This window comes from Crotalus tigris, unplaced genomic scaffold (assembly GCF_016545835.1).
Source record: "Crotalus tigris isolate CLP2741 ecotype Arizona unplaced genomic scaffold, ASM1654583v1 scf7180000019946.203332, whole genome shotgun sequence".
Taxonomy (NCBI): domain Eukaryota; kingdom Metazoa; phylum Chordata; class Lepidosauria; order Squamata; family Viperidae; genus Crotalus; species Crotalus tigris.
Genome location: NW_024097784.1, coordinates 181617 through 203332, shown reverse-complemented (window position 1 = coordinate 203332; position 21716 = coordinate 181617). Strand labels below are relative to the sequence as shown.

At 40.1% G+C, this 21716-nt stretch overlaps 1 protein-coding gene across 3 annotated transcripts in view; it reads right to left on the bottom strand.

Moving 5' to 3' along the window:
- Nucleotides 1-602: 602 nt before the first annotated feature.
- The window catches only part of GLCCI1 (glucocorticoid induced 1), a 34024-nt gene continuing 12910 nt past the window's right edge, over nt 603-21716 (bottom strand). Inside the window, exons 3-5 of one of the 3 annotated variants that reach the window (XR_005559368.1) lie at nt 11800-11888; nt 5805-5891; nt 4201-4243 (exon numbers count right to left, since the gene is read on the bottom strand). Coding sequence is in view for 2 of the 3 variants with exons in the window: in XM_039365056.1 (XP_039220990.1) it covers nt 4085-4243; nt 5805-5891 (246 nt within the window). In the remaining variant the exon portion in view is untranslated. Of the gene's footprint in view, nt 4244-5804; nt 5892-11799; nt 11889-21716 lie in introns of all 3 variants that reach the window. The other 2 variants (XM_039365056.1, XM_039365057.1) reach the window with 2 other exon arrangements.

The following is a 21716-nucleotide window of genomic DNA, read 5'->3' as shown; positions in this document are numbered from 1 at the left end:
ACCCACACACAACACACACCCACACATGCACACACGCCTCCTTCCTCCCTCCAACCATTCCTTCCCACCCTCTTCCAGCTCGGAAAATGCAATCCTTCCCAGCTCAGAAAGCAGCGAGGAGAAGCGTGCGCACACACACACATGCACACACGCCTCCTTTCTCTCTCCAATCCTTCCTTCCCACCCCGATTTCCAGCTCGGAAAATGCAATCCTTCCCAGCTCAGAAAGCAGCGAGGAGAAGCGTGCGCACACACACACACACACAACACACACACACACATGCACACACGCCTCCTTTCTCCCTCCAATCCTTCCTTCCCACCCGATTTCCAGCTCGGAAAATGCAATCCTTCCCAGCTCAGAAAGCAGCGAGGAGAAGCGTGCGCACACACACACAACACACACACACACAACACACGGGGACAGATTGCTGAAACAAACAGCTTAGAGTTTAATTGCTCTCCCCACTGCCACTCTACCAATCAAGGACTCTTTTTGAGTGAGGGGGGGAGAGAAAACTTGATGAGTAATATACCAAACCACATGTGTAAAGGAATAAAATAGAATACCCGTATTTTCCGGCGTATAAGACGACTCGGCGTATAAGACGACCCCCAACTTTTAAGAAGGTTTTTGTGGCCTAGAAAGTCGTCTTATACGCCGGAAAATACGGTAAATAGCTTATGGTATTTTTTCAACCTTAACAACGTTAAGATATACTAGCTGGGGAATTCTGAAATTTATTCTAGCTGAGGTATTCTGGAAACTGAAGTTCACATCTTAAAAGTTGTCAAGATTGAGAAACATTGATCTATGGTATCAGAAAAAAGGATATCATATGATATGGGACGGATAGTAACAAAAAAAATCACTATATAAATCCCATATATACACTGAAGATATAATCGCCTACCAACTATCTCCTAGGATTGTTATTATCAGAAAATAGGAAGCAGGACAATTAGATATGTTCTCCACCATAATGAAGTATTATATAAAATAAGTTAGGATAAAATAACCTTAATAATATTAAACAAACAAATAACAGCAATAATATTGGAAGTGATAGTAATGGGATATAATAATATTTCAACAAACATACAATTGATTGATTCCACGGGCTCAGCTATATCACTAAACCTATAGATTGTTATTCATTAGGAGAAAAAGGAGACAGTTTATTTAAAGAGTTTCTAATACTGAACAGCAAAATGCAACTCAGTGATCTACAATTATTAAACCAGCCTGATGCTTTATCTTTGTAAGTTCACTTACATAATTTTCAAATGTAATTTTTAAATTCCTTGCCCTGATTATCAGACAGTTGAAGAATTGCTTTTACCAAGGATGTTTCAAATTGTACTTGTAAACTACCAAGAATCTTTTGATTTCAATGGGATAGAAACACCAACAATTCATGTTATGTGCCAGTTACACTTTCCTTGATACGGAGGCTCTCCATTTGGTCACTAATGACCTGGTCATCTCCTGACTGGATTACTGCAATGCACTGTTCATGAAGCTACCCTTGAAAAGAATCCAGAAACTTTAGCTGGTGCAGAATGTGACCGTGTGAGCAAAGAGGGCATATATAATATCTGTGCTCCGTGAATTGCATTGGGGCCAGTTTACTTCTGAGTGGATTTCAAAGCCCTACATCCCATGGGGCCAGATTACTTATAGAACCATCTTTGTTCCATTAAATCAATCTCTTTCACTGGGTCAGTAGGGAAAGCATGTTGTAGATCCGGTAAGTTAAAGAATTCCATCTGGCAGGATCTAGGAAGAGAGCCTTCTCTATTATTGCTCCTGCCTGTGGAATATCTTTCCCTTTGAGGTGAGATAGGCTTCCACTCTCCCAACCTCTTGCAAAGGAGTTAAAATGTGGCTCTGCAGCCTTATACGGGGAGCTCAGAGGAGCACGCAGCCATGGGGCTGATTGGTGCCCTGAAAGTGCTTAATTTTTTAACTAATTTCTAACAGATTTAATCAACCTTGCCTCCTTTTAAATTCTAAATTTTCTAATTTTTTAATTTTTATATGCTGTTTTTATATTTTAGCATTTTATTATATAATGCCACAGTCCTTTCCTGAAGGAGATGGACAATTCAAAAATATGAAAATATAGCTATGTTTAATAAATAAATAAATGTTATGTATTCTATATGGGATTGTCTCTAAAGATGATTCAGAAGCCACAACTGAGTCAGAATACAGTGGCTAAACTGTTAGTCAGGGAAATCTACTATTGCAGGATTGCATCTTAAATTGCTGCACCAATGCTAATAAGCTTCTGGGCCCCAATACAAAGTGCTGATGATTATTTTAAAGGGTACCATAATATAAAGTCAGAAGCCATTCTTTTTTTATTTCCTTTTTCTTATTGCACTTTTATCTTGCTATCTTTTTTTTAAAAAAAAAACTATTTTTATTTGTTTTTGAAATTTAATAAAATTTTATTTAAAAATACACTTTAAACCAAATTCTTTCTTTAAACAATTGTACATAAAACTTCAAATTATTCTATCCACAGATTTTGAAATTCAAAATATGATTCTAAATCCCCATAACCTAAATATATTTCAATTAAAATTTCCACAAATTTGAAAAAGGAATTCTAGGTTAGAGTAATGCAACATCATATCTATTTTTTTCATAAAAGCACATTTAGGCATTTATAGATTAATATATATAAATCATTTTGAAATATAAAGAAAGGAAAACAGAATATGATGAAACACAACTCATATCACTGTTTTTAATTAAAAATATTTTAATGACAAACTCTGAACTTTTTGGTGCATCTGATATTATGTACGTTTATGAAAGGCCAATTGAGCAAGACAGTGGGTATAATTCAAAACATCACTATAGAACAGTTTATAAAATTATTAAACATATCAGATGGCTCCTTTCATAAGATATAAACTGTAAATAAATATTTTGAACAATCATATTAGCATAGGTTTCTGAAATCTGGCATTCTACATTTGAAATCAAACTGAAATATGGAGAGAAATTTATATAGTTATTCAGTTCTTTACTATAACAAATATCTATATCTAAGTTATCAAGCTTAACTTATAAAATATTTTCTTCAAAAGTGCATTGAAAATAATGTTTTTTATGTTTGCAGCTTTCCAATATGTAGTACTATAATTTGTGCACGAGTGTCTAATTATCATCATCTTTTATCTTTCTAAGCCCTAAGTTTGGTATACCATGAAAAAGCACCTCCTTGAAAACACCTATGTCTCCACATGATTATGGCCAATATGTATTACTCCATAATTAATGTTGATTTAATGCTTTTCTGAGAAAAAAATATCAAAATTCTTGATACAAATTACTAACTACAGAGTAAAATTCAGTTATATCTCTGCAGTAAAATGGAAAATAATTCATGAAATTTCAACAACTATAACACTTCTTCAGTGTGATCTGCTATGCTAATATATATAAATCGAAGTGGGGAAGGCAAATGAAAACTAATCAATTTAATAATCAGTCATAACGCACTTCTAAATAGTTATACCATCATCAAATCAGAATATAATTGTAGATAACTATGAATAAGTAGCTTGAAAACTCAAATTATTGCTGTGACTGAACATATTATTTGAAACAAAAATCCAATAAAAGTTATATTTTCCACATAAAAAAGGATCTTTTAAAACTTTTTCATCTGTTGTGAGCTGCCCAGTTATTTTTGAGATAGGTAGCTATACAAGTCTTTTAAATAAATAAAACAAGTGTTAGACTAATAAAGAAATGACAAAGGCACTGAAGAACACAATTCTACAGGAAAATAAGCAGAAAGTATCTTTGACAATGGATATAAAAGAACTAGTAGAATTAGTAAGTAATTTAGAATGGATTCAGATAGAGGGTGTATGTCGGCCTAAAGCTCATTTCTAACTATCTCAAAACTTTACTCATACATCAGTTACAAATTTAATTGCTTCTAGAGATTTCTTAATATTTCTTCCTAGTTCTGTTTGTTGCTTGATTGTACTGCACAAAAATAAACTATTTTAATTGGCAGACAGGACTTCAGAACTTAAAAATACATTACTTCTAATTTTATGGTGTAAAAATTCTGCCTGAACAATCCAACAGTGTGATTACCTGAGTCTGACTGATTGCTATATGGTTGCCATGGAGAGGTGACTGATGTTCCTTTTCTTTATTATGACGACTACTCTGTTTACTGCGCTGGAGCTGCTGCCTCAGTTTGGCAATCTGATAGGAAAAAGAAAGAAAAACAAATAAATGAGAGAATAAAAGAGACATAAAAGTAGGAGATACTCTTCTATAAGTAACAGAATACAAAATAACAGTATCATATTCTGAAGACAAACATGTGTTGCAAATTAATTTGTTCCTTAAAATTTATGATAATCCTAATTAAATTATCTTTTAAATAGTTAATAATGGTTTGAATTCAATTTAATTTATTCCTGAAAAGAATTAATTTGAGAAGCAATCATATTTGATTTCAATATTGAGAATTAATATAATAAAATGATTTATAGCTTTTACCTACCTTATCAACCACTTATTTTTTTTCCCAGGGTTTTGAACTTGTCTTCTTTTACCAGATATCCACCCCCCAAAAAGTATTATACTCACATTACTATGTTCTTATGTAGAACACAGTATATTCTCAAATATACCTGCTTACTATTTTCTCTAAAAAGTAAAAGATCAAAATTATCTTAGTAGAAGAAAATGACAGCTACTGTTCATTTTCATATGCAGATTAATATAACCTGTTGAAACTAATTTTAAAATAACCAAGTAGCAACAATCAGCTAAACAGAATAAACCATCACAATCTTAGTTCCAAAAAAATTATATTTTTTGAATAGGTATTCAAATTAACTGAAGAAAACAAAATCAGCACATATTCCATGGCACTATACATAATCCTTTCAATTTTACCACCATTCTTCAATTTTAGTTTTGATTCTATTCAGCAGTTTAAATGGACACTACCGTTTGATCTTGGATCTTATGATAGGGCTACTGTTTCTTTTTAACTCATCCAAATTCAAAGCATCATATTGCAAATAAATGATATAGGCTTCCAGTTTCAAGATGACAAACAACTGGATTGTAATGTTAACTGTTATTAACCAATGACCAAAAGAATGTCTGAAAAGGGATTTTTTTGTCAGGTAATATTGGACTTCAGAATTAATGACAGTGGTCTAGTGAACCGATTTCCTGATATTTCACCACAACTGTGCTGGCATCATCAGAGACAAAGTTGTCTCTAAATAAAATTGGCATAGCAAACCATTCTGCCTTTGAAGATGCCAGCCAGAATTGCAACAAACATCAGGAAATCTGCTCTCTAAATCAGACATGTCAAACTCAAGTCGGGACTGTTTTGCCATTGCCGGCAATGGGGTGGGTGCAGCTTCCGCATGACGCATCCGGCCCAAGGGCTGGCATTTGACACCCTTACTCTAAATCATGGTCACTAAATCCTGAAGCCTAACATGCCTGACAGATACTGCCCATGAAAACCTGTATCAGTAGACTGATTTATCACGCATCCATGAATGCATTTGCTAACATAGGACAATGCAATACTGCCTATGCCTATCTTACCAGATATCTATTTTGACTATCCAATGTTTTTATTGTTTACATAAATCCTAAAACCAGCAGCTTGTGACTGAAAGCACGGGCATGAGTACACTCCCATAAAATGGGTACAATAAATAAACTGCATTTAGTGTTAACTGTGAGTTGTGAAGGATTGCTACACTTTGCCAAGTTGTTAAGCACTTACTTCTTTTAGTTGATCAGCGCTGCCCCATGAAGCTGAACGCTGATGTGATCTCTTTTCTAATATCTCTTCTGCCCAACAGCTAGGTGTCTAAATGAATGGAAACCAACGAATATAATTTGGCACTTATTCTTTGTTTCACCACCAATTCGTTAGTCAAAAAATACTGTTTAGCAATTAATTATATTACAGTTTGATTTTAAAACATTTTGCAAACATTTCCTTAAAGCAGGGGAAAGCAACTGTTTTCATTACAGAAGTCACAACAGATGCTCTATAGATATGATATGGCAGGAACAAAAATGTACAGCCTTTCTGGATAGAAAGTGTTTGGTGGCAGTTAAATGGATATGGATATAGTAAATTTCAGAGACTAAACACATTCATTTCAACTGTCAACTGAAAAGAAATTACACTATACTTATGTCATAGTAATAGACATTTTGTTTATGACGGGATGTTCTAAAGGTCACATACAGTCCCAAGTATAGGATGATTACTGTTTTTATACTTCTTATCACTCCATATCAATTTTTCTACCAAAAAAAATTGTATAAAGTTCCTTTCTACACTTGTGCCTACCTTATTTCTAACTCAAGCACACTGCTTTAATCATATATAAACACATGCTCAAGAATTTACCATAATTTAAATCTCATAATTCCTAACAATAAACTAGAAAGACTTCTCAGATGAATTCTCACCTTATTTTCTACTTTTTTCCTACTGGAGCTGTGAAACTGAAAATGTGGCTTGCAAAAGCAAATTGAACCACATGAAGTGGATGTGAAAAAAATCAAAACAAAGGAGAAACATTTAGAAATACCCAAGTAGTGTTAAGAAAGAAAGATAGAGGGAAGGAGGGAGGGAGGGAGGGAGGGAGGGAGGGAGGGAGGGAGGGAGAGGCAGGCAGGAGGGACCAAAGTAAGTCTATGAAAATGCATAAAACAAAGCAACGTTATCCATGTTAGCTAGTATATTTATGTTCATGAATATAATTATTAGATTACATAGAGCTGTTCGATACCAAATTAAAACCACGAGCATGTAATAAATTCAAAAGTTAAATTACAGTACTTTAACAACTAACCAGTTTAAAATAAAACAGAACTGTATGTCTAAAGAAATACCTTATGTATTGTCAGCATACTCAGAAATGTTGTTTATAACAATACTTAAAAGTGTTTTAGTACACAAAAACCCACTTTGCAATCTTATACTTGCTAAAAGTGCATAAATGTTGCCCCAAATAAGATCATCATTACCTTCTCTTAAATTCCTCTATCTATGTTTATTACAAATAAGCATGTGCCATAACGTAACTATGCCAAACCACAACCATCTACACTGATACTTATACCAAGATAACTACAACAAAACTACTTCAATATTTTGCTTTCTGCAGATAATAAAAGGACATTTAAACTTAAAAGAAACCACAATCACATTGTTATCCCAGCAAGGAATACAGTGAAGCATGCTAGCCTTTTTATGAATTGGATTACTTATTTTTTTCTAATTTGCTCTTTCTTATAACTCTATTAAATGAACCAGCATAGATGTAGTGGCAATAGGAGGGAGTAAGAGGCAATAGTAAGAATGGAAAAGAAAGACGAATGTAGGAAATCAAACAGCATAAATATATTTAATTCTTGCATAACAAATAGACAAAACTAAGAATCTGTATCATTTTGATAACGTTTTTAACCTCATTAAATTTAAAAGATGCAGTAACAAGTATTCACCCAGGAGTAACAAAGCAAACAAGGCTAAGAAATAACAAACTATCAAATGCCATTGATTTCTGGCTCCGCTATGCCATCAAAGAACAATTTAACAGTTCTCTAATATTAATTTTTACAAACAGGAAATGCAAATCATGATAAAGCTATTTCATTTTTAATGCTGAACTACAATAAACTAGCATATACTAGAAATAGAATAAGAATAATACCATTGAACAAATATCCACACTGAAGTATTAAGTTTTAATTATCTACTTCAGGTATATAATGCTACCTACTACATAAACAGAACTTCAGTATTTATATAATAGTATGAATCTTTGATAGCAGTGTATTATTTCATGACAGTTCTTGGGTTTTGTCAGTTTCAACTATTTAAGACCATGAAAAATTTTTCACACCAATTTATTAATGTGGTCAGTTATCAGTTCCACCTTTGAAATTTTCGATCTCTACCATTTCTGCAATTCCTAAAATTCTCAGCCAGCGTAACTATTGATAACTACTTTAAGATTCTATCTCAATAAAAGAAAATATATGCAGCTCAAGGTTGAACTGTAGAGTCCTTGGTGCTCTCTGAGCTTGGTTGTTTGCTTGAAGACATTTCATTACCCAAGTAGGTAACAAGCATCAAGGACTCCAGACCTGATCTACTCATCGCAGAGTGCCCAGATTGGGGAGAGCTCTTAAGGCAAGCTGAGAGTCACTTTTAGTCTCTGATAGCATTCTGGAAATTGAACTATGAAAAGTGACCAATGCAAAGAATTGGGAATACCGGAACAAAAGCTGTATTTGATTTAAATAAAATAAATCAAATAGAATTAAACACGATTCCTTTTTATTCTATATTGATCCACTTTAAAGCTTACAAATTGGCTGATTTATACATTAAGTAATAACCTGACCAAAAATAATAATAATTCAGGGATTCTGAAGACATATCCATGGATTTTGAGGCATTAACATAGCCACATACCATAGCAATGGCATGATGTGATGAGTCAAATGGATATTTTAATAGTTTCCAATACATTTTCTTCATTTAATAGAGCCCCAATCTTTAACCCTACTACATTGTCAAGATTAAAAGCTTTTGCCCTTAAAAAAAGGCAAGAGTTATAGAACCACAGTTCATGAGACATTTTGTACTCAATAATCATTTGTGAAACACTAATACACAAATTTGTAAATTATAAGCACTGTTCAATGGTGATGAGAATTCCTTTAAAGATAGAACTAATCTGAGAAGTTATCTGATATTTTTCTCTTTAATTCCCATTGCAAAACATATACAATAAAATAATCCTTGACTTACAATCAATCATTTGATAATAGTTCAGAATTGCAACAGTCTCGGACGAGTAATTTATGGCCTCTAAAGCACTTCCAGTAATCACAAGACATTGCACCACATTCCTGTGGTTATTTGATCACAATCTGGGTGCCTGGCAACCTGTTTATACTATTTGTGAAGCAATGTGATCATTATTTGCAATCTCCTCCGCCATCTTCCCCAGAATGTCAATAGGGATGCTGGCAGGGAAGGCTGCTGCTGCTTCCTGAGAAGAGACCCTCTTGTCTCTAGAGACGAGATGAAAGAACTGCCTGCCAAAGGGAGCTGAACTCCTTTGTTGGGGTGCATAAAAGGAGCACAAATCTTGAAGGTTTGAGTTCTATTCTTGCATGCCACCAGAGGAGTTCCCTTTCATTCATGGAAGGGAGGTGAACTCCTTTGGCAGGCAGCTCTTTCAGCCAGCTCCCAGAGATGAGAGGGAACTGAAATCCAAACAGAGATTCAATGTGATAAGGTAAAGAGTGAGGGATACCTCAGGCAGGTGGGAGAATCTCTCTTTGATCAAGAATTGAAAATCCTGCTAGAATTTCAACAAGGAGGAATTTCAGCAAGAAGGAAAATCAGACAGAGCAGTAAGGAAAGGAGCTCAGGATGCATCAGGGTTATATAGGTGAACCCAGAAGGGCTGTGCACAAATGCCCCTACTCTATAGGGCTGAAAATCCTGCTTGGAATTTGGCAGTGAGAATTTTTAGGTCCTGAGCAGAGCCTCCCAAGGTCTCCTGCATCCCACTCTGAGAACCTCACATTCCTTACCTGGGATTCTGTTATCAACAGAAGTATCAATAGAACTTAATTCAGAGCAGAGCTCATAATGTTTTCCATAGGCATTATGTACCCTATATGAATACAGAATACAGGACAACAGAGATGGAAGAGACCTTCTAGTTCAACTCTCTGCCCAAGCAGAAGACCCTATATCAGACAAATGGCTGTCCAATCTCTTCCTAAAAACCTCCAGTGATGGAGCAGCCACAACTTCTGAAGGCAAGCCATTCCATTGATTAATTGTTCTTACTGCCAAAAACATTTTTCTAGGTTGGATCTCTCTTTCATACATTTCAATATGTTACTACTTCTCTTGCACTCAGGTGCTCTGGAGAATAGATTGTCCCCCTCTTCTTTCTGATAGCCTCTCAAATATTGGAAGACTACTGTCATACTATCCATAATCTTTCTTTTCATTAGATTAGACATACTCAGTTCCTGCAATCATCCATTTATCATATATTTTGACCTCCAGACTCCTGATCATTTTTATTGCTCTTCTCTGCACTCTGAGTTAATTCCATCCTTATTATTATTCTAGAAGTCCCTCAAGACCTGATATATCATTGGAGCTGGAGGTCCAAGGGACTGGTGATATTCTAAAATAGCTCCATTATTGTAGTTAATATTCACTCTCTCCTGTACCATTTTCATATATTAATTAGTATTATTTTTTATTTCTATTAATCACTGTTTTACACATTTGTTTTATTGTTATACATCAGTCACTTTTTGTGAGACAGCACCATGAAATTTGATAAATAAATATGTCACAATTATTAAATGCAAATTAAATTTTCCCTATATATTTTGGATAAGTTGTATGTGGTACAGAACTACAACCTGAATAATTCCAATTATTATTGAATATTTTGATATTGAAAAGAAACAGATTCTCTGTTTATCAACCAATATTTTACCAATTATCAGATCTGATTCAATTGTAGCATGTTATAGTGTAGTGTGAAATCCAACTTGTTCTCCAATCACTCATCTTAAGCAATGCTGTGATGTTTTGTGATCTGCAAAGCTAATTGGTATCACTTACTGATCTGAGTTAATGAAAAAGGCCAGCTGTTAATCATTTTCATTTCCCATCTACTGCTTTCAGGAAGCACTTTTCTAGCACTCCATACCACTAAATTAATCTGTCTGACACTTGAGAAAAGTGTCCCCATCCTTGGAATCACTATTGCTATAGAATTTATTTCATTCTGCCTCCAAGCTACAAAGTGATGGATCTTAAAAATATAAAATAATCAAGGAACATAGTTTGAAAATCCTTGCATCAATTTCTAATAATGTAAACATTGTTATATTTGAGGTGGAAAGCAAATCCAATTATATTGCTTCTACAATGACTAGCAGTTCTCCTGGATGAGTTTTGCATGCTCTTAATATATTTGTTAATGCATTCTTAGTGGAAGAATAGATTATTATGCATATTATGTGGATTTTTAATTATGTTTATTATGTGGCTTTTTTTAAACTATACCTATCACTCCTCATGGCTACCTTGGAAATTTTTATAGGCTAAATATAAATCTATGAAATCTATATAAAAGTTAAATAACTAACTAGTAACAAGTTAATAATGGTAATAAATGTGGAAATATATACACATTTATGGATATATGAATGTTGTCTCTTCAAACAACTTTCTTTTAACTTCTAGATAGGTACATGTATCAAAAACAATAAAACCTATGCAAAACATATTTGTAACAGTTATTTTGAGCTTAAAATAGGTTGTTTTAACTGAACTGGAAATATTCTGATACTATCATATTATGATTACTTCAAAAGTGGCTCAAACACAAAATATCTTTCTTTAGTTTTGAAACAGATATTCTGACTTGAAAATGGGGCTCTTAAGTTCAAAAACTTGGATTTGGTAAAATTGGAATAGCTATTTCAAACTAAGATCAGAATATTCAAAATTTAAATGCAGCACCTTTGCGCTTGAAACATTTTGCATACAACTCCCAGAACTACACAGCAAATAACATGCTATCAGAATTAACACCACTTTTGTTGAGACAGCAATATAATTAATAAAATATCATCTGAGTATCTCATCAAATAGGTAGTAGCAAGAAAATTGCATAACAAGTCCATTAAATATTACTTACACACTAAGTTTTCCTCCTTATAATTCATTCTTTACAGAAAAGTTGTACTTCTGTTCATAAAACCAAACTTTAAGTGGCTCATAAGCTTTCTAAAAGATAGAAAGAAGCAGGTGAAGCTAGGCAAAATCACATCAGATACCTGTACAATTAGCACAGATGTCCCCCAGGGTTGTATGCTCTCCATTACTCTTTTCTCTCTATACCAACAACTGCATCTCAAAGGATCCTTCTGTTAAAATACTGAAGTTTGCAGATGATACAACATTGATTGGTCTCATTCGAAACGATGATGAATCTGCATACAGACGGAAAGTTGAACAACTGACCTGTAGTGCGAAACTGGAACAATCTTGAATTGAGCACACTCAAAACTGTAGAGATGATAGTAGATTTTAGGAGAAGCCCTATTCTACCACCTCTTACAATACTAGACAACACAGTATTAACAGTAGAGACCTTCAAGTTTCTAGGTTCTAACATCAAAAATGTCATTAAAAAAGCACAATAAAGAATGTTTTTTCTGTGCCAACTCAGAAAGCTCAGATTGCCCAAGGAGCTGCTGATACAGTTCTGCAGAGGAATGATTGAGTCTGTCATTTGCACCTCTATAACTATCTGGTTTGGCACAGCAACTAAACAAGATCAATAAAGACTTCAACCAATAGTCAGGACCGCAGAAAAAACAACTGCAATCAGCCTTCCTTCAAGGACCTATATACTGCATGAGTCAGAAAGATGGTTGTGAAAATATTTACAGACCCCCTCAAATCCTGGACATAAACTGTTTCAACTTCTTCACTCAAGATGACACTATAGGGCATTGCAAGCCAAAAAAACTAGATAAGGACAGTTTTTCCCCCATGCTGTCACTCTGCTAAATAACTAATTCCTACAACACTGGTCTTATGTCTTGGAATATCAAACCACCTAGTAGGTCTGTATTACTATTATCCTTCTCATATTTCACTATAATCTGTTTCAGGGGTGTTAAACTCAATTTCACCGAGGGCCACATCAGGGCTGTGGTTTACCTCGAGGGGCTGGGTGGGCGTGGTCAGGGTGGGCGTGGCCAGCTCAATATCGCTTGTGTTGGGGGACACCTGTGTGGTCTGGGCGGGGCTGGGGGGATCCAGCCTGGTCCTCGACCTCCCAGGGCATGGGGACCCCACAGCCCAGCCCAGCCCAGCCCTGCTATCCCAAAAGGGTGCCCTGCTGCGCTTATCTCCTCCTCGAAGCTGCTGCTGCTGTTCTTGCTCTCCTTGGCCATGATGTGTGGGAGAGGGCGAAGTATGTGGATCAGAGGGAGGCCACTCTCTCTATCCATATGAGGAAACCTGGCTTTTTAACTAAAGTATCCTCAGCAATAGGATGGGAGACCATTAGGAGAGATCAAGATGAGGAGACAAGGGGATGGCAAAAGGGCAGCAGGGCTGCTGGTGGCCAAATGCTAAGATAGCACTTCCCTCAGACCCTCCCTCTCATTGTAATCCCCTCCCTCCCTCCCTTCCTTCTTCCCTTTTCTTCTTTTTCCTTCCCTCTTTATTCTCCTTTCTTCCTTCCTCCTCTTTCCTTTCTTACTCTCTTCCCCTCTTTCCTTCTTTTTTCTTTGTCTTTCCTCTTTCCTTTCTCCTTTCCTGTCCCTTCTTGGATGCTCAAATGCAAAAGGGGAAACAGTTCTCCATGCTTCTTGCCTTGTGATCAAATGCCACTTTTGCTAGTAGTCTGTGGCCACTTAAAAGCCGGAGAACAAATCAGGCTCAGTTTATCCCATGCTTGCATTTAGTGGGGATGTCCACAGACAACAGTACAACAAAACTGTCAAAATGGTGATTGTGATAGTTAATCAGAGCTCCTCTGTTTTTTATGTGCAACAGCTTTAGCTTTCATGAGCAGAAATAGGTTAGTTGTTTTTCTATTAATACATAATCCTTAAAAGGGCTCTCCTGTAAGGAGCCTGCCCTTGTCTAATTCAGACTGGAAATATACCAAAGGAAAATATTTTTCCCCACTGGAAATGGCTGTTTGTAACATACAAGGAGGGGATACTTTCCTAAGAACTCACAATTCAAGAATACTAATGTTAACTTGGATTGCCAACAAAGTTCTGTCTGTGACAAAACAGAACACAAAATAGCTCTCTCCTTTGAACTGGGTATTTCCAACCAAATTGCCCCTCCCTCCCTCCTTCCCTCCCTCCCTTCCTTCCTTCCTTCCTCATAGTAAAACAAGAGACTAACATTTGAATATTCTATTAAAAATGCTATGCAATTGAGATGTGGAAAACATTCCAATGTCAAGAAATTTAATTCAAGCATTCCAAAGCTTAAGACATATCATGGATATATTCCAAATTCTGAAGTGAAACTGGAACAAAGCATACATTTGGTAATTAAAAGCAATGTTAAGTCAACTTAAATCAACTGATTTAAGAACTGTTTACTGTTTTTTTGGTTTCAACTGATTTTTTCTTTCATGTATTTCCCATCCTAACTAATAAGGCAGCAAAGACTCATATTCCTACTTCTTTTGGTTTAGATTGGATATTGGGCTGAATTCTTGAGAAGATAGTAGTAGATGGGGTAGGAACACAGCCCTAACTGCTCAAAGTTACTGCCAGGTAACTTAAAAAAAAATATTTAGACAGATTACTTATCAATGTGCTGCTGTATCTTCAACTGCATTTTACTTTGCAGAGGTGTAATGAAGAGATAGAGTCAATTTGTTGTAGTTTTTAAGTAATCAGGCTAGAAACAGGGATTATAAGTTCCAGGCCTAACTTTAGGCACAAAGCCAACTAAGTGACCTTGCACACAGCCCTGGGAAGGAGACAATGGCAAACCACTTCTTAATGCCAGAACCTGAAGATTCTGTATTACATTAGGAACATAAATGAGTTATGTTCTCATCTTTCTAAATCAATACATTTTGATTCTATTTAATTTCTGTAGCTAGCTCTCAGGGTGTATGCCTATGTATTTGAAAGAATGTTGTCCATTTTGCTGTAAGCTTTTCTGATTTACTTACTGGCTGCAGAACAGGATTTTGAGGAAGACATTTTTGTGGGGTTGTATTTTTCTACATATTTATATATGTTTAAATTACAAATACAAGACTTTAGTTATAGTATAATGGACTTATTGTTAAGATCTTTATTATAAATAAAAAAACAACTCCTTAGCAATGAAAAAAGTCTGCACTGATTAACTGAGCTTTATCTTTCCAGAGGCAGGTTACACCTGCTGGTGTTAAAATGTCTGCTAAAGTAGGTGCTAAGGAAAAGAATTTAGATGAACAATTAGCTCTGTTGATCAAATCTCAGGAAATCTAATTATTGAAGAAAGTTTATGTTTGGAACTGAAGACTGGATTCTGATTTAATTCTATTTTATATGGGGTTTTTTTACATTTCAAAAATGAATTTTTCTGAATCCATGATTTTTCTACTCTCAACTTTTGTGCTCCTCAGTTATTGAATTGTCAATAATTTTACTAATCAAAGTCAATGAATATGATATGTATGCCAAAGAATGTCTGTATATGACATATTTTCATATCCTCCTGGAAGAAAAATGGACAGTTTTGTTTCACGTAGAAGGAGCGTTGTCTTACCTGAACACCTTTTCTCAACACAGAGATGGAGAATCCACCAATGGGTTAGCTCTGCCTTCCTGCCCATTAGACCAAGTCAGCCAAATTTGCCACACCCATCTCTGGGTAGCCCCTCCCAGTCTTGACAAAGGGAAAGGAGCTGATGACAGTCCGACGTACTGGCTCCTGGCTCCCTACTATGGGCTAATCATCTTTAAGGGTGGGAGTGGATTCTCCATCTCCGTACTGAGAAAAGGCGTTCAAGTAAGACAACGCCCCTTCTCCAGCACCAGAAATGGAGAATCCATCAATGGGATATACCAAAGCCTCACTGTCCCAATGGGGGGGAAACAGAAGATCCCGCAACTGCGTCCCCAGCCACTACCTGTTAGACGACCCGCTACCTGTTAGAGGACCCTCCTTCCAAAGGAGGCGTCCGCAGATGCAAAACAGTCTATCTTGTAGTGCCTTACAAATGGGGAAGGCGAAGACCATGTCGCCACCCTGCAAACCTCCTCAATAGATGCCTGTGTGGCCCATGCCGTGGAGGTTGCAGCACTGGGAGTAGAATGCACCCTGACCTGCCCTGGCACAGGCAGGGAAAGTGATTGATACACTTCCGCAATGCAAGCCTTGATCCACCTGCCTATGGTTGAGGCGGACACCTTCTGTCCACTAGAGGCGTGATGAAATGAAACAAAGAGGGCTTCCAACTTGCGGAAGGGCGCTGTTCGCTTGATATAGTGTCACAACACCCTACGAACATCCAGTGTGTGCTACTGCCGTTCCAAGGCATGGGACAGATTGGGGCAAAAATTTGGTAAAACAATTTCTTATGCCCTATGAAAAGGAGTGTTGACTTTAGGCATGAAGGTTGGGTCCAATCAGAGAACCACCAGGTTTTGGTGAAAGGTGCAGAGTCCACCCTGACCGACAGTGCCGCAAATTCAGAAATGTGCCTGGCCGACATGATAGCGACCAAGAAGGTGACCTTGAGGGACAAGGCCCTCAGAGTGCAAGATCTGATAGGTTCGAACGGCGCTTTGGTGAGGGCCGTAGGACCCATGGCAATTCCCAGGAAGGGTACCTATGGACCACGGGTGGTTTTGTATTGGTGGCGCCCTTAAGGAGCGAATCCTGGAGTGCTGGGCCAAGGGAACTGAATTGGCACAGGTAAGTAGGGTGGATAGGGCTGCGACCTGCCTGCGGATGGTATTAGGTGCTAGGCCCCCGTCGAGGCCCTCGAGCAAGTATTCTAGGATGTTTGGGATTGTCGCCTCTCGCACCAATTGCAGAAATTCCTCCATGTGGAGTCACAGATTTGAATCATGGAAATTACTCTTGCCGGGTAAGATTCCCTGCTCAAGATCCGGCGTTCAAGTGCCATGCAGCTAATTGCAGCCATTGGGGTTCTGAGTGTGGTAGAACTCCCTGGCTGAGAGACACGCAACCTGGGGAGATCTTCCATGGGGAGGATCTGGAGAGATTCACCAGATCGGCGAACCACGGTCTTCGTGGCCCATACAGGGCCACAAGTATGACCTCCGCCCGTGCCTGCAACATCTTGCGGATGGTCGCCGGGATCAGAGGAAGAGGGGGGAACGTGTAAAGCAGGCCCCCTGGCCATGGGCAACAGAGGGGGTCCGCTACCTCTGCTCCCAATGGGAACCGGGAGAAGAACCTTGGGACTTGGGTGTTTGTCGTAAAACTGAACAAGTCTACGACTGGCTGTCCGAACTTCTGCGCTATTTCCACGAAGAAGTCCAGATGCAGATGCCATTCAGAGTGATCCACAATCGACCTGCTTAGGAAGTCTGCTTGTTTGTTTGTCTCTCCCGAAATGTGTTTGGCCCTGATGGAGGCGAGGTTGGCCTCCACCCAGGATCCCACGCTTGGGCCTCGGTCATGAAGGACCTGGATTGGGTACCCCCCTGTCAGTTCACGTGTGCCTTTGTCTGTGAGGACTAGTACGTGTTGTGGAAGTGGTGGAGGGCCAAGTGTATGGCTCTTAGCTCCAATCAATTGATGTTGTGTTCCAGATCCGTCTGGGATCGTTGTCCCTAGACCCATTGAGACTGCAGGTGTGCTCCCCAGCCAAACAGACTGGCATCCGTCGTAAGCATGAGCCAGTCAGATTCCTTGAAGTGTGACCCTCTGGTTACTGCTGGCGAGGACCACCATTTGAGGGACTGCAATGTTTCGGGGGGACCTTACTCGCTTGTTGGAAGAGCTGAGGGCCAGCCTCTGGAATGGGAGGAGGAACCATTGAAGATACCTGGAATGTAGTCTGGCCCAAAGGACTATTGCAATGCATGATACCATCTTCCCCAGGAGCTGTGAGAGCAGAACCAGAGAACTGCTTGTTCCTTGCGGACCCTGAGGGCCAGGGACCGGATGCTGTCCTGACGCTCCTATGACAGGTAGACCCGACAACTGAGTGTGTCTATGATGGCGCCCAGGTGTAGGAGTCGGGTGGATGGGACAGTCTGACTTTTTTGGAAGTTGACTGAAAACCTGTGTTCCTGAAGGACCCTGATTGACAATGTTAGGTCCGATTGGGCGACCTGAAGGGAGGGGGACTGGATGAGAATATCGTCCAGGTAACACTGGATGCACACCGGTACTGTTCGTAGGTGTGCGGCCAACATCGCCAGGATCTTGGTGAATACCCTTGGAACTGATGAGAGACCGAATGAGAGGGCCCTATATTGGTAGTGATGGCCCATGTAGCAGAACCTGAGGAACTGTCGGTGACTGGAAGCGATAGGGGTGTGGAGGTACGCTTCCGTGAGGTCTATGGACGTCAGGAAATCCCCGTTCCTTATGCTGCCCGAGATGAAATGAAGGATTTGCATCTTGAACTTTCGGTAGACGATATGGCGATTCAGACTTTTGAGGTCCAGAATCACCCTCCATCCCTCCGAGGCTTTGGGAACCACGAAGGGGATGGAGTAGAATCCCCACCCCTGATGTCCGGTTGGCACCTGTTCTATGGCCTTTATCTCCAGGAGATGCCGAATGGCCTCTCGCATGAGGCTGCTTCTGACGGGGTTCCTTGATTGAGGGCAAGGAGTGAAGCGTTCTGGGGGACTGGACACAAATTCCAGGGACAGGCCATGGAGGATGGTTTTGCGAACCCAGGAATCTGTGGTGATGGCTTCCCACTGGCGGGCGAAGATCGCCAGTCTGCCACTATGGAGTGGGCAGGCAGAGCGTCACTTGGACCTTCTATAGGGATGGCCCCAGCCTCAAAAAGGCCATTTGCTCTGAAATTGCTATCTGAGTTTGGGGCCGGTTCTGTCAGGCTGGTAGTCCTGTCTAGGCATGAAGGGGCGGGAGGATTGAGGGAGACTCGTGCTGGTTCCTGACCGAAAGGACTGCCTGCGGGCATACGGGTTTGGGCGCCTGTCAACCCGTCTGCTGGAGTGGGCCAGCAACTTCCGCTTGTCCTTATTTTCGGTCAAATACAGAGTCAGGGCCTCTCCGAACAGCTGACCTCAATAGGGGGCTGTAGCTAGATGCCACTTGGCCTTTGGGTTGGTTTGTCAGTGTCTGAGCCATAGCATCCTGCATGCTGAGACACTGGATGCTATGGCTCTGAATGAGAACCTGGTCGCATGTAGCATGGCATCCGCGATGTACTCCGATGCTGCAACAAGCTTGCTCAGGTCTTGTTGAGTGCGTACCTCCTCCTGGGAAAGTCTGGCTTGTAGTTGGCGAAGCCAGAGTAAGGAGATCCTGGCAAAGAAGGAAGCACAAGTGGCGGCTCTTACCGCCCACACCACTGCCTGGTGAGTCCTGCAGAATGTGAATTCCCATCTCCTGTCATCGGACTTTAATACCTCTGCCATATCCCCCGACACTGTAGATGGGGAGAAGAGGAAGCCAAAAGGTTCATCCACCTTTGGCACCTCGAGATCCTCTGCCTGGTCTGGTGCTGTGCTGAACAACTTCCTGTCTGTTCCTCTTGGGGGAGGGAAGGTGCCTGGTGATGTCCATTGTTTCTTCATGGCATTCCAAAAGAGTGCTGGATAAGGGACATGATATTGGGTCACAACAGGTTTGAAAAACACCGGGTTTGGCTCTGAACCGGGCAGTGGGTCTGGCTGTGGGATCTGATCTGGACCTATGTTCACCATGGAACTGGCTCTGCAAAGCAGAGGCAGGAAGAAGGCTGGGTTGAATAGTCCTCCAAATGGAGGAGGATCTGGAGGAGGGTCTTCCTCCTCCCACCATGACATGTTGGTCATCCTCTGTAGGAGAGGAGGCCCTGCTGTGAAAAGGCCGAGACGGAGAGGAGGGATCCTGGTACTCGGGTGCTCCCGGCTGAAAGAAGGGTGGAGGAGTGGAGGTCACTGATTCAGGTCTCGGCCCGTGATAGGACCTGGCAGCCAGGGCCCTGTCAACTACCTGGGTGATCAGGGCTTGGAGGCGATCCTCCAAGGGGAAGCCATCGGGCTCAACCCCCCTGAGTCCTGCCGCTGTGAGGGTAAAGGTGGCCTCTGGTATAGTGTGTAGCCCATGGTGGCAATGATGGTTGATGGACCGCTTGTGCTTGTTCCACCTTAGAAAACCTGGGGAGTCTCCTCCGGGAACCATACCCCTTGGGTAGAGGGTCCCAAGGGGAGATCAAAGGGCGCATCCTCTATTTGTTCCGCCTTTGCCCTGATTTGCTTTTGCACTTTGGAAAATTCCTTCTCCAAAGCCTGGTGCCTTCTGCTAGCCTGTTTCTCTGCCAACTTGGAAGGTTTCCTTCCAGAAATGATTTTAGCCTTGGCTTTGATCCTGCCTGCCACCTCCTGCTTGGAGGATTTTTGTCTTTTGCGGCTGGTAGGAGGGGAGGCAGTGTTCTTGGATTGAAACACCGTGGGCACCTCCATCCTGATGTGAACTATCTCAGCGGTGCCGAGAGGGAGTTTCTGGCAGGGGATCAGTTGACGAGATAGGCTGAGCAGGTAAGTAGGGAATTGGTCATCCTGTTCTCCTGACCACCTGACCGATGAAGACAAAGGGCCACTTTTCTCCCCCCTTCGGGGGTCCGGTCTTCTCTACGGTTGTGGCAAAAATCTGCTCACTCGTAGGATAGCTGCTAATGTTTCAATGTGGTCAAGGCATAAAATTCACCAGATTCATTGAGCAGGCACTTCTAAAATTGTGTAATAAATTTATATGGATAATTACTAATTATTTAATTATTATTATTATACATTTTATTTATTTATCTATTTATTATTTATTTATCCTTGGATTGTGATGTGCATGGGTCAAGGTAGTGCTGTTACAATAGGTTTACCATTGAAATGGGGGAGGGGGGGTTGGGTGGCTAAGGAAAAACGCCGGCGATCGGCTCCGTCGACGTGTGGCTCTCCCTACAGGGGAAAGCAGAGGGACCGATCCTTGTGCTTTCCTGCCTCTGAGGCTCAGAAAAAAACTCTGTCAGGATTAGAAGCTTAATTAACTAGATCAGCTGCCAAGCTTGTTCTGGCAGTCAAAATGGCGACCGGAACGGTTCCTCATAAAGAAGGGGAGGTCATTTGCAGGACTTCCGCTCTTGCGGCGGGAAAATTGGAAAACTGAAGAAAGGTTTGTCTCCTGCAGCCACAGTGTGTTCCGGCATCCAAAATGGCAGCCAGAGCAAGCAAGCGCAGTGGTGAAGCGATCGGTTAGATTAAAATCAAGGAATCTGAAGGAATGGCGGCCACCGCTCCAATGGACAAGGCCCAGCCGATTTTCACGTGTAACAACGAGATAGAGGGAATTCCCCCCTTTCCCTTTTTGTGAAGATTGGAGCCTGGCTGTCGCGCTGATCACAGCGCTGAACAGATGATCAGGGCTTTCTCCTTTTAGGAGAGCTGGAATCTCAGTAGAAGTTTCAGATCTGGGAGAGGGAGAACTCACCCCCCCTGGCCTTCCACAGCCTATTTCATCCAGTGCTGATCCCAGCGCTGCTGAAGAGGCTGTGAATGAGGAGAAAACAGAATCCACCAATATATTATTTTCTGTTACCTGCCTAGACCGGGAGCCAGATTTGTCATGTCAGTCTGAGCTGAAGACCAAGTCAAGACTGGGAGGGGCTACCCAGAAATGGGCGTGGCAAATTTGGCTGACTTGGTCTAATGGGCAGGAAGGCAGAGCTAACCCATTGGTGGATTCTCCATCTCCGGTGCTGGAGAAATATAGGTTTATCATAATTTATGTATAAATTGGAATATATCAAATTTTATTTATTGTCTTCCAAAATATCAATAATCCAAAGAATTAATCTGCAATGTGTATGCCATAACTCACAAAGAACCTAGAGTAGCAAATAATCAAAAAGTAGGCAGTTCA